At 47.5% G+C, this 15,560-nt stretch overlaps 3 protein-coding genes across 4 annotated transcripts; all 3 read right to left on the minus strand.

Annotated features, from left to right (window-relative positions):
- Nucleotides 1-55: 55 nt before the first annotated feature.
- Nucleotides 56-3,452, minus strand: Gstcd (glutathione S-transferase, C-terminal domain containing). The gene has a single exon (XM_078193540.1). The coding sequence runs from the start codon at nt 3,450-3,452 to the stop codon at nt 1,755-1,757; it is 1,698 nt and encodes a 565-aa protein (XP_078049666.1). The 3' UTR covers nt 56-1,754.
- Nucleotides 3,453-3,542: 90 nt separating this feature from the next.
- Nucleotides 3,543-4,427, minus strand: Jtbr (jumping translocation breakpoint protein JTBR). Of its 2 annotated transcripts, none has more exons than XM_078193542.1 (3): nt 4,095-4,427; nt 3,770-4,003; nt 3,543-3,705 (listed from the first exon to the last, which is right to left on the minus strand). In XM_078193542.1, the coding sequence occupies exons 1-3, from the start codon at nt 4,157-4,159 to the stop codon at nt 3,543-3,545; spliced, it is 462 nt and encodes a 153-aa protein (XP_078049668.1). In that variant the 5' UTR covers nt 4,160-4,427. The 2 variants fall into 2 exon arrangements, with proteins under 2 accessions (XP_078049668.1, XP_078049669.1); XM_078193543.1 differs by having other exon boundaries at nt 4,104-4,426.
- Nucleotides 4,428-5,470: 1,043 nt separating this feature from the next.
- LOC144476027 (phospholipase A1 member A) lies at nt 5,471-8,976 on the minus strand. The gene is made up of 7 exons (XM_078192548.1): nt 8,900-8,976; nt 8,267-8,378; nt 7,096-7,244; nt 6,458-6,712; nt 6,067-6,258; nt 5,797-5,965; nt 5,471-5,643 (listed from the first exon to the last, which is right to left on the minus strand). The coding sequence occupies exons 1-7, from the start codon at nt 8,964-8,966 to the stop codon at nt 5,529-5,531; spliced, it is 1,059 nt and encodes a 352-aa protein (XP_078048674.1). The 5' UTR covers nt 8,967-8,976; the 3' UTR covers nt 5,471-5,528.
- Nucleotides 8,977-15,560: the final 6,584 nt, after the last annotated feature.

The following is a 15,560-nucleotide window of genomic DNA, read 5'->3' on the forward strand; positions in this document are numbered from 1 at the left end:
CATCGGGAGTGGTTTTTTAGTCAATGTTCGAGCCAGGCATTTTTAAGGAGCGATCCCGATGGTCGATGCGTCGAGAATATCGGCACAAAGGTCGAGCGTGTCGTAATTTGTTGTACACGCTCGTTGGGGCGGAAAGTGTGCGAACAAATGTGCGAGAGCCATTTCGATATTGGTTGATCGTGATTTTTCGTTTGCTCGAGGCACGTGCGACGGGTCGTTCGCCCACGATTTCTAGACGTAGACGATAATTTTTACTATGACCGATATTTAGCTTAAGTTTCTCAACATTGATTTGTCATTGATATCGCTCTAAATATCTCAACGGCGAGAAATATTGTTTCCCGTCGGCGTGCGGTGCGTTGCGTCGCGTCCACGAAGTTAGTTCAGCTTAAACGACATTATATTCCGATCTCTCGATGTTTTAAGTATTATCTTTCACACGGGGACAGAAAAAGCTTTGTAGGTGAAATTTGAATTTAAACCTAAACGTAAGCTCTATCACTTAAGCGAAAAGGGAATAAAATACAATACCAGGATGTATCGCCTTCGGTGGCCGGTGTATCCACACCCGTGCTCGTACGACTGAAAAAAAATTGTAAATAGTAAACGAGACCCGAGAATCTTCGAAAGACGTGAAAAAATGTGTGTAAATGGTACGTAAGCGGTCTTGTCTTCGTTCTTCGTTTTAGCCCGTTTCATTCGAAAGACCAAAATTACGCGTTGAAAGTGTTAAACGAAACGAGAAACGATGAAAAAAAAAATATATCAGAAAAGGTAGAATAAAACAGAACAAAGATATGAAAATGAAAAAAAAAGAAGATACGAAATAAAAAAGCAGAAGGATATTTAAATTTCGGTATATCGTCTGAGGGAAGTATATACTCAGCGCTTTGTAGTGGTTAATAGCGTAAACGAAGTAAATATCCCTCTAGTTCCTTGACGTTTATCGCCGAGAAACCTTTTTACGTTTCGTGTTTGATCCTCTCCCTCTTATTGTTAGCTACTTAATAATAGACGGAAAAAAAACTGTGTAAGACACCGACGTAAACGCTAATAATTTGTATACTTCGTCATTCTTTTTTCCCTTTTTTTGTACATACCAATAAAAACAAAAGTCTCTTGGTACAATTATTAAGAAAACTGGCGCTGTAATGTGACATGCTCTCTTCTCACTGGATCCTAAAGGAATCTGGTTGCCGTGGAACGATCGGAATGAAATCGAATAAAAAGGAGCACACCTCCGCTGTTGGTCAGGTAAGTAAAGTTCACCTTTTTATTCGTTCGGTAACAAGAATAGTATGCAATTTCCGTCGAGTACAAAACAATAATGAGTTATCAAAAATGAACAAAAACATTAAAAATCGTGAGAGTTTAATAAAATCGAGTTATGTGTACACATCAGGTGTACCATTGCTATCCTACTACAAGTCTGTTTTACTGATCGTGAGAATGCGAAAACGTGCGAATCTCGGGTACGAACATCGATAATAATGCCTATTCAAACTACCGTACACCATCGTGGGAAATTGTACAATACGCGCGCCTTCCAACTTTTAACTATCTCGCTTATTATTGACAATAGAAAAATATGTCGGAGGAAAACGTTGTAGGATTGGAAGAAGTAAACGCGTGCGCGTGTTTCTTCTCCGACGCTGCTCTCATCGTTACCGATACAAGCGAGATCGTACCTGCTTCGATACAGAAATCGGAAAGAACAAAAAGGAAACAGTTTAAATTCGTCGGACGTCGCGTACTCAATTCGCACGTTCCGTCTCCAGCGTTTCTTTCCTGGGGATCCCCACGAGTATGTGATTCTTGGGCGTGCAGGTCTCCGGTATGAATTTCGAAAAGTACACTTTGTATCCGGACTGTTCCGCTCCGATCTTCCTGTCGGTATCAACGATTGTCATACACTCGTAACCTTGCTTGGTCTTTGCGTTCTTTTCGTCGTGCGTTTGGTCCGCGGCATGACTAAGGACCATGTAGTTGTCTCGATGCATGCCCTTCTTGAAAACGTTGCTCCTCGGGTAGGTCAGGTGATGACAGTCGTGCAGGGAGCCGTAACAGCAAGGGCAGCAGACGAAGCTCGCTCTCCTCTTGATGCACTTTTGTATAACCAGATCAGTTGCAACGCCGCAAGCATGCAGCGACAGACCTATATCGAATTCCCCCGTGAAATAGTCCAAATTGCATTGATAAAACCGGACGTTGGCCAGGTTCAGTTTCCTGACTCTCTCCTTGGCTCTGTTCAACGACTCCTCTTTATTCTCAAGCAGTATAACGGTGCAACGAGGCAGCAGATACGCCAAGAGGATGCCCAGATGACCGCTACCAGAACAAAAGTCCACGATCGTGTCTCCCCGCTTTGCAAGTTTGATCACAGGCTTGCACATATTCTCCAATTGTTGCTGTTTCCTCTTGAGCCTAGCGGGAGGTAAGGAGCCACCTTCCGGTGTGGCGTCGAAAGGTACCAAGGACCAATCTAGGTTCAATTCCGCGGCGAATGGCTCCGAGTCCAGCCTAGTCTCTATGTTCAAGCTTCTGAACACCTCCAACGATTGCTCCACGTCGTCTTGCCTGGTGTAGATCCGGCTTTTCGGTTTGTACCTTTTCGGATCGCTCTTGTACAAACTTTGGTTCGCTACTTGAGGAAGAGTATAATTGATCTCGTTCGGAGTTTGGTTTCTCGTTACCAGCAAACGTTCCATACAATCGACGATGGCCTGGTCCTCTATCATCTTTTGGTACCATCTAGCAGTCAGCGGAAGCAACTTCAGCGTCGAGTCGCCAGAAAATATAGTGAATAGGATGTGCATGCAAACGAATATGATGATATCGGCCAAGGTGATGTAAGAACCTTCGGCGTACGTGTGCTCGGGCAGTCGACCGTCGCCAGCAAACTTCTTCGACATGATGTACTTGTACAAGTTGTGCAGTCTGACCGGCTGCAGCATATGACATTCGAAGCGTGCCATGCTGGAGGGCAGTTCGTCGCGTATCTCGTCGTCGGCCTGCAGAAATTTTAAGGTCCGTATCAGGTCCACCTCGCAAAATTTTGTCCAGATGCTGGCTTCCGAACAGGCAGTCAGACACGAGTTCTTCAATCCCAACAACTGTCGACAGCGATGCTCAGGGTACGTTGCGATCACGTCTTTTACTATCTGGCGCAAAATCGCGCAGAGACCAGCTATGCAACTCGTCTTGTTCAATACAATGATCGGTAGTTCGCAGGAACTCGCGTAACTAGGAATTTTGCTGGCGTCCACGACTGTATAATCGAAAGAGGACACGTCGGTCGTGTACGCTAATTCCAGAGGTTTTCGTTTGCTAGGAACCAACTTGATGCCAATCTTTGACTCACAGTATTTTACAGTGAACAAGGTCACTATGGTTTCTATTGGTGCCACGCAGACATCTGTCATCGAATATGTCTCTAAATAGACTTCGTCCATTTTATTTTCAGCTGCCTACGAAACCATAAATATATATATATATATATATCGATGAGAAAATGAAAGATATTCTGCTAGATCCCTGTTATTCTACACGCTGGCTCTCAATTGCCTGGCCACTTTTCTTATTATCCTTTGCCTCAAAACATTTTCTCTCCAATAAATACTCAAACAGGAACTGAAGGCGAGCACGAACACCAGTGCCTCGAACTTCCAGAAAGCTTTCTCCTCCAACCAAGCTACCCTGTCGCAGCTGCGAATCGCAACAGTTAGGATTGTACTGTAAGGATACTCGCGACAAAACAGAGTTATCTCACCTTCTGGTAACCGTTTCGCCGCTTTTACATTTTAAAACCTCCTTGTATCTTGCGTGAGCGCACACGTCGATGCTTTTGCTCGCCAATTCGAAAGCAGAACAAGGATGACATTCGGAGATTATTTCGTATTCATCGCCGGACAGGCATGCCGTGTTGTTCTCGAAATTTTCTACGTAAAGCTTGTTGGAATTGTCTGTCCAATGGCTTTCGACGATTAGCACTAAAACCGTTAACCTACAATGAAAACATAACATCGATATTTCACGAAATCTTCCGAGGCCGTCGTTTCGTGCGATAGGTTATCAACTTAAACTGCTAAACCTACGAAACTAACCCTCCCAATAGCGTGATAGCGATTAGCATCCGTTTCTTTGTACACAACTCGATCATTTCGATACACGCTATTTTGCAAAGTTACGAGTTTCTCGTCAAGTTACGTGACCCATTAGAGAAATTAGCTAATCGATCGATAAACTAATCGGAGGTAACGACAAGTCCTTGTTCCCAGTTACTTTTCGCGTAAACACACCCAACACAGTTTTTGCCAATTAAACGCTATACAATGTACATCGTACGCATTTGGGCTACGACTCGACATGCATGTACTTTGTAAAAATAACACGTGGTTTATGGACCACGGTTGGATCACGAAACCACGCGAAACACTGTAGAATCGCGTAGCGGCGCGTGCCCGAACTAAGTCTCTTCGGTACGAACGATTCAGGGTCGCCGAAAATTATTAATTACGATTAATTTAGGGAGCAAAGATAAAGTTATCAAAAAATGTCACAGAATTGATCGGAAGAATCTGTTGCGTCGATATCATGGTAGAGGCGACAACAACAAGACTGTAAAATATAATTGTATGCTTCTTCACGTTCGATCAACTATTACGTTAATTAATTACGTGTTTCGGTGTGGTCATTTGTTTTTCGTTCAAACGATATCGATGCAGCAGATTTGATCGAGTTATGCCATAATTAATGTTTTACACGCGTAAATTCGCATATCAGCTATAGTGGCAGCTTTCGCGACGAAATGCTCAAACCGTTGGTCAGAATCGACTGTCGGTAATTTGGTTGACAGCTTGAGCGTTTCGCCATTACACCCCAATTGGCGCTGGACAGAAATTGAAAGAAGCTTTGTTTTCTTGCTGCGAGAGACGCGACAGTCGCTCGTATTTGCCCGGTGCAGGCTTGACTGAGAAACGTTAATTATGGTAAAATTAGGTTACGAAGAAGAAGTAAAACGGGAGCGGGGGGGGGGGGGGGGGGGGCAGAAAACTGTTTGGGAGAACCGCATCGTACAGCCGACGTTCGAGTCATCTTGTTGTGGTATGTTATTATTTGAATTAGAAATATGTAATTTTGTAAGTGCCGGTATTTTTCAATCGATCCGACAACTATGAAATTCGAATAGAAAACAAGCGGATAATAAATAGGTGATTGGAACGTAATGCGAAGCAATCGTTCGATGCAAAAATCGATCGAAGAAAAAAGTGAAAGCTCTCCGATTACAATGGTACAGAGTAGAAACGAATGCGCGCGCGTTTGGGCACGCGTCGGTAGTCACCGATGCGTCGCGATCGACCAAATGCAAGGGTTCGCACGGTAGGTTGCGTAGAAAAAATAGTTTATTACGTAAGAACTAATTAATAATTGTAGAAAGCAATAACGAGAGACGAACGTAATGTACAATGGTTAAAACTAATTACGGATAAGCTACTCTATAATTATGTTGATCAGTTGCTTGAGCAAGCTCAATACTGGTGGTAGGACGATCGCTTCCGATTTGTCGTTCGCTGGCTTTTTCCGGGAAGACCGAGGGCGTACGGTTTTTGCGCGTTTGTTGACAGATAGTAGATGCCTCGAGCTCTGAAAAGTTGAACGAAATCTCACAAAACTATAATTTGAACGTTCTTAAATCGTTTCGCGTTTGTAATAGAAAATTGAAATATCAAATAGGAGATTCGCGTTAGCAGCGGTTCGTTACCGGATCGTATTTTTCCAATAAAAATGGACGCTTACGTATGAGGGGCGTCTTCTCCCATCAGAATATATTCCTCCAGCTGCGGTTTGCACCACCCGATCAGGTAGGAGAAAAGATTTCCGCACGGAGCTGCCCAGAATCCTACCTTCGTCGTGATCGACTCTATGTAATAAGGTGTTACCTTGGTGTGATCGCACGACAAGGTCTCTGCGGAGAAGAAGAACACAAAGAGATAGAAGACGACGCGCGGTTGGTCGATTGTCCGAATTGGGAACGACGTGGGACGCGATAAGATAGAAAGCGCTTACGAAGCAAAGAGGTCGTCGCGCATCCGGGTTGACTGGAGCCTCCGTTCACGTAAAAATCCACGTGTCCGGTTGGCCCCCACTGGCCCAAAATGCCAGCACCGGTGTGGATCACGTCGACAAAGTATGCATCGGTTTCGTCCAAGTCCATCGACCGGTTGCCGTTCATATAAAAGAATATAGTTGGATCCAAGCCTGTCCGAAAGATGGGACGAGAAAGGTGGTTAAAAATAAAGGTGGGGAGCGGGCGGGTCGCCGCGAGCACCGCTCGTCCCTCGATCGCGTTTCGAGAAGCGATATCACTTTCCGACGTCTCAACGAGTCTTGCAGACTCGTGCCTCGACCGAAACGACTTATCGTCGAAGGAGGAGACAGAAAATTTATTTCTAGATACCTGTGATCCTTCCAAGCTTGTCCTCGGGCAAGTAATTCGCAATCAGGCCACCTATATGCGCGCCCACGCTGTAGCCCAGCACGTGTATATTCTCCACGCTCGTGCCGCGAGGATGATCCTTCAAGTACCTTACCAACTGAGCAATACATCGAGCACAAAAATCTGGACCCCACTGTATCTGCGATAGACAGGGCTCGCGTACCAAGGAACCATAATCGACGATTATAATATTGTAATTGCCTCGCGTGAAATACGCTGAAATCGAAAGTTTCAAAGATCGAGGGATGAGAAACGCCGGACAGATCCACGATCGCGCCGATCCAAAGCGAATCAACGACGACACGGGTACTCGCCGACTATTGGTCGGTTCTACCGATTCGCGAACCGATTTTCGAGCGAGAATTTTCATCAACGACAATCCGATTCTCTTCTGTGGCTGTAAAACCGAACGGAGTACGCGAGACTCGAAAACGTTCGCCAACTGCCGAGAAACTCTAAACTCTAATTCGATGGTAGCTAGTAATACTCTAATATTCGATCGGACAGTTCCGGATGGTTCGAGGAGAGAATCCAAAGAGGGTGTAAGGAATTTGTTCGCGCGATCCGCTGATCCTAAGAAATTGTTCGTTGAAACTTACCTTTCCGAAGATCTGGACTAGGTATCAGGTTCCTTCCACCGCCGAAACCATGAATTATGATTTTCGTTGGATGGGACTTGTCGAACCTGGAATAATGAAGCGATTCGAATCTTCGAACGTCTAAGCGTAACGGTTTCTTTTGCGTGTCCCTGAAAAAAAGCGATTAAACACGAGCATTATCATGGTATGGTAGAAAGTTACGCGTTTGCCGGTGTTTCGCGATCTCGCGAGGGAAGCGGAATAAACCTCGACAACCGGGGCTTCTGCGTCCAATTCGTTCGTCGATCCGATTTGTTTATCCGGCAAATAAAGGAATTGCAGGAAACCGCGAAAGGCGTCGACTTTCCGAGTTGCGCGTACTCGGGGCAGCGCGCGAACGTCGCGAACGCGACTCCAAGAGAAAAGAACAGCGACAGTCCGGTGAAGAAAGGAAACGCGAAACGAGCCGGTCGAGTAAAAGTATCCGAGAGACGCGAATGCGTCGCTTCTGCGACTATAGGAGAAAGGTGAACCTTGAAACGAGGTCGCTTTCGGTGCGAGGCGAAACGATCGTGATCTTGAAATCGAGAGTCTCCCGTCCCGAGATTGTTCCCCTCGTCGCGTCGCGTCGCGTCGCGTCGCGTCGTCTCGGCGCCGGCGCCGGCGTGTTCCAGTCGGTTCTCGAACGCCGGAGGAAAATCTGGAACCGAGCTTGGGATCTGGGATCGCGCGAAATTCGAAACTTGTCCGAAAGTCGAAGCGCTGGACAAGCGCCGGGCGCCGTCGATTCTTCGGATCGTCGACGAACGAATCACCGGAGCTGTTCGAAAAGAAAGATACTACGGTGGTCGACGACGACGACTTTGGACGAGAGTCGTCTTTGCTACGACAATTGTTGGAACGCGAAGACTTTTTACGGTAATTGGCAGGGAACGAAGGAACAAATGAGCAGGGTAAAAATAAAGTCTTTCAACAGCTTTTCTCATCACAAAGTTTATTTTCCGTGACACCGCGCAAAAATCTTTCGACGCATCGGAGCAACGAAGCCGCGACGAGTACCTATTCCGGGGAAGCTGCTACTCGGATTCAATTGACCGCGGACAGATCGTGCAAAGAACGTTCCGCGAACGCAAACGCCCGGCTAACGCGATTCGAGCAGCTCGGAACGGCAAACCGCCTGTTGCAAACTTACCTCGTGTATAAATAAAATTCGATTCGAGGATGCGGACACTCGAAGGGCGGCTGCGCGCAGGACGTGCTGTTGAACAGGTCCTTGAACGTCTTGGTGTCCGCGTTTGCGCCGTCTGCGAAGGAACGCGACTCGTTAGAGCATCGATCGATGCTCGATTTCGTCTTGAATGTTCGTTTCGCGATCCGAGCCGAGCGCGCTCTCGAGACGATTAGTTGCGAGAAAGTAGAAAAATAGGCGAAGGTCGTTCCTCCGGATAGTAGACGTTGATCGCTCCGAACGTGATTTTTTCTTTTTCCCGTTACACCGCGCAGCGATCCGGTTAAGATACCGACTCGACGCGCATCTTTTTTCTCCCGCGTTCCAACGATCAACGAAGGAGCGCACGGTACTCGCGGATCAGAGTTCGACCGCGCGCGCGTTACCTTGCGTCACCTATTTGAAAAAAGAAAATTCCTCGGAAACATGCATCGCGTGATGGATGAGACGCGTCCGAAATTTTCGATGCCGTCGCGAACGCAGATGTCCCGCTCGAGTCCGACGTGTGCCGTCTTCGGCAAGGTTCTCGCGGCCCGGTCAAATTCGGAGGAGAGAAGCGGAAAACGGTGGTCCGGCGAACCGCTTGCGATTACTTACGATGTTGGAGCGTTTGCAGCGAAGCCAGGAGAACCAGGAGCAGGTATCTCACGACACTGATCGCCATCTCCCGCACTCCCGTGATTCGTGATATAACATCCAGCCACGCGGTGGTGAAAAATCGGTTAAACCGACTGGATCCCGGCGCGGCGCGGCGGGCCGGTAGCTGTTCCGTTCTGTTCTCGCGGCCGATCGCGGAACGCGAAGTCACCGGGGAGGATGCGGACGAGCCACGCACGGCGGACCGCGACGGGGGGAACTTTTAGAAAGTAAACGTAAACGGCAAACGGGCATATAACCTGGCCGGCCCGAGATTCCTCTGGTTTTACAGATTGCGTGCGTACGTCCGCGCGACGCGACGCGACGCGACGCGACGATTAGGCGTCGCGGAATCGCATCGCCGAATAGCTGGAATTAGCGATGCGGCAGCGGGCCGCATCCCCGTCCGTGTGCCGCGGCGCGGCTAGCTCGGCGTTTCCGGGAAAGTGTCGCGTGCGCGATTGCGTTGCTTCGGCGCTCAATTGTCTCCGCGTTGGCTGCGGAGGCACGACGGGGACGGGCCGCGGGTCGAATGAAACGCGAACGAGAAAGTCCCGGCTCGGTAATGTCGGGTGGAGGAACACCGTTCGAGAGTTTAATCGCAGCCTGTCGATGGGAAAACGGTGACGAAACGAGACGCGTCGTGTCATTATCGTTCTACCGAAAAATCTCTGTTCCAATTCCACGAGCGTCTTCGCGCGATCGCGCGCGTTTCATTAAAAATGCGCGACAGGGCGAAGACGAAGGGCCGAACGTTTCCGAATAACATTTGCGGGGCTGGTCGTGAGCGGGATAAAAAGCGCGAATGGGACGGGTGAAATCCGTAACGGAGCAGCTCGGTCGCCGGCGGCGGCGGCGGCGGCGGCGCGTTTCTTTCGCCTGGCAGGAACGCGCGAGCCTCGCGGCTCAATCTCACGATAACCGGAGCGACTACTACCTCGACCCCCTGAAAGGAACATGTGAGTTCTTGAAAAGATCGGCTTACAATTTATTGTCAATAATCGGTATTTGTTCATTTTTAATTACATAATACACTCAAAATTACAATATACATACATATTTTACATAATTATTTTTATAATAATTATTAACAAACCAGACCTTTTACCGGCGTGTAACAATGATTTCTTGCCACTCTAGCTAAGTTGCGGCTACATATTTAATGTATATAGAGCAGGCCTGCTATCGTTAAACAGTCAAAATAGATTCTTTGAAATGCCCACCTCGGGAATACATTAATATATCTGGTAGACTCAGCACGGAGATCGTTACGAAAATACACTCGGAGAATCATGAGTCGAAAGCGACAAATTAAACGGACAACGGACGAGGAGGATGATGCATCGCGCAGCTACTGAAATTTCTTTTCGTTCGACCACGTGCGCCAATCTTTCGATGCTCGATACAATCTTCTCTTTCTTCCGTTTCCTTCGGTGATTTCTTTTTTGCTGAAAATGATGCGCGCAACGATCGAATTCTACGGTTCTCGTCGAAAGAAAAAGTTCGCATCGAACAGACATCGGGTATCGGGTATCGGGTATCGGGTATCGGGTATCGGTTATCGACGACGCGTCGCTCCGATCGCGAATGGAATATTCTCTCGCGATCGCCTGCGACCGATCAGCCTCGGTCGGGCAGGTTTCATTTTCGTGCTGCTAAATAGATCTCTCGGCAAAATGGCAATTCGTCGGATCGATTGGAAAAATAGAAACCGAACGTGTATAATCTCGTACAACGATCAACGTCGAGATCCTTCGGAGGCGCAAACGTCGTCGTCGCAATCTCGCGCGTATCGTCGATACACGTTTTTTCCGCGACGGCTGCGTGGAATGTCCCCGCTCTTGCCAGCTGGAGCGAACGCACCCGGCGCGCGCGGACACGCGAGAGTCGTCTACGATCGATCGGTCCCGAACGGATCTTTGAACGGTAACCGGGGCGGGGGGAAGATCGCGTACTTTGATGCACAGCACGGAAGAGCAGATTCTTTTTTGACCGACGCGTAATTCTAGGTATCGAATATCCTTAACGAATACCTTATTGTCTGTTGAACGGTGAATCCGATCAACGTTAATATTGTCAGAAGATACGCTAGGATAGATCAAATTTCTATACGCATATATTTATGTATATGTATATATGTATGCATATACACGCGCGTACAGCCGCGCGCGTATTCACAGCCGCTGAGACACGCGGCCGCAAGAATCGCGAAGAAACTTAAACGATTCGCGCGAAAACTTAACCGTCGCGTAAGCCGAAAAGATCTGTGCGATCGAATCTTTCGAGCAACCACGCTTCGAGATCACTGGCATCGATCGCGATCGACTTCGAATAAACACCCCGACTTCTGACTCGGCGATAACACGAACATATACTTTATTTAGTAATATAAAACGATAACAGCTGCATCGATCGAATACATGGTAATAATCTTGTCAACGACTAGATCGTGGATTTTTCCGCTAAATTTAAACTTTTTCTTTCTCCGCGACGACTACCGGATGCGCGGGAGATCGATAAAAAATGATGTCGAAGCGATCGATCGCAATATACGGGTCCGCTGCCACGTTGTAAACAGAGAACGCGCAGAGTTTTCCTCCAATGATAACTGTCTCTGCGTCGCATTGAAAACTTGACTGCGATGTGTTTAGATGTTTCTCCAGAAAACGCTCGCGTTCCCTGGAAAACGATCGCGCGCAGTTTCTGCGCGAGGAATGTCCCCGCGAGAAGATCGCGGTGCTCCGATCGGTAAGTAACGCGTCGCGATACTCTCGTCGCCGATAAGCGCTCGTTTCGCCGTTTCTCAATTCGAATGCATGTTAGTAGGAGGGGAAATATTATAGCTTCGATGGAAATGAGAGTATGGAATCGGGGAAAAGAAACGGTGTTTCGGAACTCGAATTTAGAATATTGTCAAGATCGTTGTCGATGGCGCGACGACAACGTCGTCTGGAAAAAGCGGAAAAGCGAAAAAGCGAAAGCTCGAGAGTACCGCTACGGAAACAGGTTTCGTACAATGCGCGCGTATATTTTTTTAACGATGCTAAATTGCCCTACCGTTTTTATCGTCTATTCTAATAATTGATGTCGTCTTGCACGGCAATGCTTGCTAAACCGACGTAACTCGTCGATGTCTCGATTACGCGCCTAAAAAGAAACCTGTACAAAAAACGACCATTCGCCGGTACGCGCGGCACGCGTAAATTTCTTGCAAAGAAAGAGGCGCCCCGTCGCTCGGAAGCTCCGACGAAGCTGCCAACGCGTTGAAACAAGGAAGAACAAATGTCACGGGTTCCAGACCCGGTGTCTTCGTTTATGGCTTTTCAGAGATCGTGGACGCTATCGATTCTAAACGCGAGCAACGGGAGACCCCCCGTAAAACCTCGGCGAACGAACGAAACCTAAAAATAAGAAGGTCGCTGAAACGTGTTCGCTTCTCTTAGTATTTATAATAGTTGTATTCCTATAATTGTAAAATATTCAAATGTTTGTACGCGTTCTGTGGTTCGAGTATAATTCACGCGTCTGTGCTCATTTCGGCAAGCTGCCGTCAATCATGAAAAAGTTTGAAACAATTGGTCGTTCTTCGTACCGATACGTTATTCTTGTTCTCCGATGAGAGGCAGATCATACATAATTCCCCCATCGTGCAGTACATATGTAGGTACGCAACTGTTTTAATGTTTGTAGAACGCGTACACAGTATATGCGTTCTTTATATGTATAGAGAACAATTGTACAGCGGCAACCGTTTATTATAACCGCGCTGCCGTGTAATTCATTCGCACCGGTGACACTCGTTGCTGCGCGTTTAGAAAATTGCTTCAAATCACCGATTCGAATCGGTATCGCGTTTCTTTTTCGAAATACATTCGTCTTTAATTTCTAAAACCATTATTGGCGAACAATGGAGCGTTTCGTTATCGTATCGTACATTTGTTGCTCAACGTCCAACGACAAATGCTTCTAGCGAAACGAAACGAAACGAAACGAAACTAAATATGTAACCGGGTCGACGCGTATTCTTCGCAAACCAAAAGACGAGCTCCATTTTCGCGAGTCAGGGATTTTCCGTCTCCGGAAGGCCGTCGACTGGGTGGCGAGGCTCGTCTTTTGGTTTCCAAACGGTACGAATCTAGTACCAAAAAAGAAAAAACAATGTTCTATCGTACAATATACTCTCCGAATATCGTAAACTTAACGCTGGTAACTAACTAATGGTGCAACGCCCTGCGTTCGATAAACATTTTGACGATAGTCTTTAAAAAAGTTTCGAAACGTTTTCCAGAAAAATTATTCGCGCGCAAATGCTGCATTTACTACGATTCTTCCGATTCATCTCGAATCGGTTCTTCTTCCTAATCGTACAACCGTTTCCTCCGCCTTCGTCCTATATGTATACCGTAATCGAAGCCCTTGTGCCATTTTCAATCAATGTATACGGGCAAAATCATTTGAAAACGTAACTTTCGATTTCTATTCGCCTAGAGTGTCGCGATAATTTCTGCGCCAGGCTGCCGCCTCGTTCGCGTTCGCCTACGATCCTGAACGTCGTATCGTTTCGAAAGAACGCGCGGTCTGCCTGGATACTTTGAAAAATTTCAAGTTGCCGCGGCGGCGGCGTCTACCGACAGTATAGAGCGCGCGGAAATCCGTATTTTAGATTCGATTACAAGTGTACGTAAAGCTAAACGTTTCTGAAAGCAATACAGGGTGAACCAAAGAGAGCAGGCGCTCCGTATCCTTCGACGGAGCGCTGCCGCACCAGCAAGCATGGCGTGGCGTGGCGTGGCGTGGCGTGGCGCGGCCTGGCGCAGCGTATCGTGCGCGCGGCATAGGAGATAGGCGGAATCGGTACATCCGGAGTTTGCAAAAGCTCGTTCCGATTCAGCGGCGCGTCGAGTTCGGCGCAACCCCGTATTTCGTTCGTTATTGTCGAAAAGTATTCTCGGAGCTATAGTATCCATAGAAATATATCAGTATTATTGTTCGAACAGCATTGGAACTTATCCTAAGTACTTTCTTGTAGTGGTTACGATAAATTTATATCTCGAGTATCAATCCCACCGTTTTGATTTCACAGAATGGATAACGTGGAAAAAGTTAGGCCAGTCACTACTTTAATCGATTGCGAATAGAACGGGTCCGACGCGATTTCCAAAGAAAATGTTGCGTTCCGATCTGTTTCGGCAGAGCAGAGTCATCGGGTATCGCCGGCAAGTATCGTCGTCGCAATTCTATCTACCGTGTCTCTCTACCCTTCTTCGATTCGCATCTAAAATATCTATCGCCTCGCCTCCCCCCCCCCCCCCTCTCGCTCGCGCGTACAATTTCCATTTTCCATTTCCTCTTCGAATCCTTCGGCTACGTAATCTTAAAATATATTTGTTCGACCATTCGTGCAATTTATAATTATTTCATACTTTCGTCGCGGCGCTTCGCCGTCGTCGTCGACGAAGCGCAGGTACTCTGTGTTTCAGGAATTCGTCGACGCGACGATTTTCTTTTGTTTCTGGCGCGATACTTTCGCGCGGCGTCGCCTCGCGATATTTGGTCAACTTGGAACGTCTTTTCTCGAAATAGTTAAACATCGTATCAAAAAATACTGCCTATTCGACGAACGTTTTACGCGAAACAACGTCGACTCCGCTCCACCGTCGTCGATGGAAAAAAAATACGCCAACTGTAAAAAGGTATTCTCCGGTTCGTACGCGTCGGCGTCGATGAGCAGTATATTTCTACAATATATCCCGTCGTTATTGTCCTCTCTCCCTACGAACCGTTGCAAATTATTCGGATCGGTCAGGGAGCGAATAGATTTTTAGAACGCGTCGCCCAACGTAAATCACCGTCGGTAACGGATTTTCGTATCGTTCGGGAGAGACAAGAGCAAGCTCGAAAAACGAATACTTTTCTTTTTTTTTTTGTGGCGGATCTCTCGGCAACCGATTTCATTTCGAATCGGCGCAGCTTTCGTTTCGAACCGGACGCGGCACTTTCTTTTCTGCTAACGCGACGATGAATCGTTTTGCTGGATATTCGAACGAACGACGAATCTGTCGGCGTCCGCGGCGTCCACCGCCGCGACGGATGACAGACGGGCGGCGGACGGAGGCACTCGGACATCGCGTGCAGCGAACGCGTGCAGCGGTTATTAGAGTTTCCGGCTTTTCACCGAACGAAAGTAACGCGGACCGAACACAGCTACGCGAAACCGCGGAAATTATCTTGGAAGCGCGCCCCCCCCCTTATTATTGTCCGCTTCGCCGATAATAGCGATCGCGACTCTGTTAGCCTCGACGACGCAACGGCCAAGCAATCTATTTCAGAAGTATTCTGTCGTGCGTGGAACGACGAACGCTCGAAACGTCTCCGTTTCGTAACGTAGGCGCTCCTTCCGTTGCGGGTAAATCGATCGAAAATATCGTTTCGTCACGAGCGCCAACGACGTCGACGACGACGACAACGTTTCTTGTTCGCTGTAACTTTTATCGCGAGCATTCTCGTTCGAAGATCTTAAAAGCATAAAATTGAGAAGATGGCGAACGCGTACGGATTTCGCGTCGTTCGAATATCAAACTTTTTCGAGGTTCGAAAATCCTGGAGAAACGTGCGCGCGACT

The sequence above is a fragment of the Augochlora pura genome, chromosome 10, assembly GCF_028453695.1.
Source record: "Augochlora pura isolate Apur16 chromosome 10, APUR_v2.2.1, whole genome shotgun sequence".
Taxonomy (NCBI): domain Eukaryota; kingdom Metazoa; phylum Arthropoda; class Insecta; order Hymenoptera; family Halictidae; genus Augochlora; species Augochlora pura.

Bases quoted from the DNA above. Each gene is read 5' to 3' on its own strand.
- Gstcd (XM_078193540.1), bottom strand. From the start codon at position 3,452: ATGGACGAAGTCTATTTAGAGACATATTCGATGACAGATGTCTGCGTG.
- Jtbr (XM_078193542.1), bottom strand. From the start codon at position 4,159: ATGATCGAGTTGTGTACAAAGAAACGGATGCTAATCGCTATCACGCTA. The intron at 4,004-4,094 runs GTAGGTTTAGCA...TTTTCATTGTAG, and splicing joins CTATTGGGAGGGTTAGTTTC to GTTAACGGTTTTAGTGCTAA. The intron at 3,706-3,769 runs GTGAGATAACTC...TGCGATTCGCAG, and splicing joins GGCGAAACGGTTACCAGAAG to CTGCGACAGGGTAGCTTGGT.
- LOC144476027 (XM_078192548.1), bottom strand. From the start codon at position 8,966: ATGGCGATCAGTGTCGTGAGATACCTGCTCCTGGTTCTCCTGGCTTCG. The intron at 5,966-6,066 runs GTAAGCGCTTTC...TCTTCTCCGCAG, and splicing joins CGCGACGACCTCTTTGCTTC to AGACCTTGTCGTGCGATCAC. The intron at 5,644-5,796 runs GTAAGCGTCCAT...TCAACTTTTCAG, and splicing joins GGAGAAGACGCCCCTCATAC to AGCTCGAGGCATCTACTATC.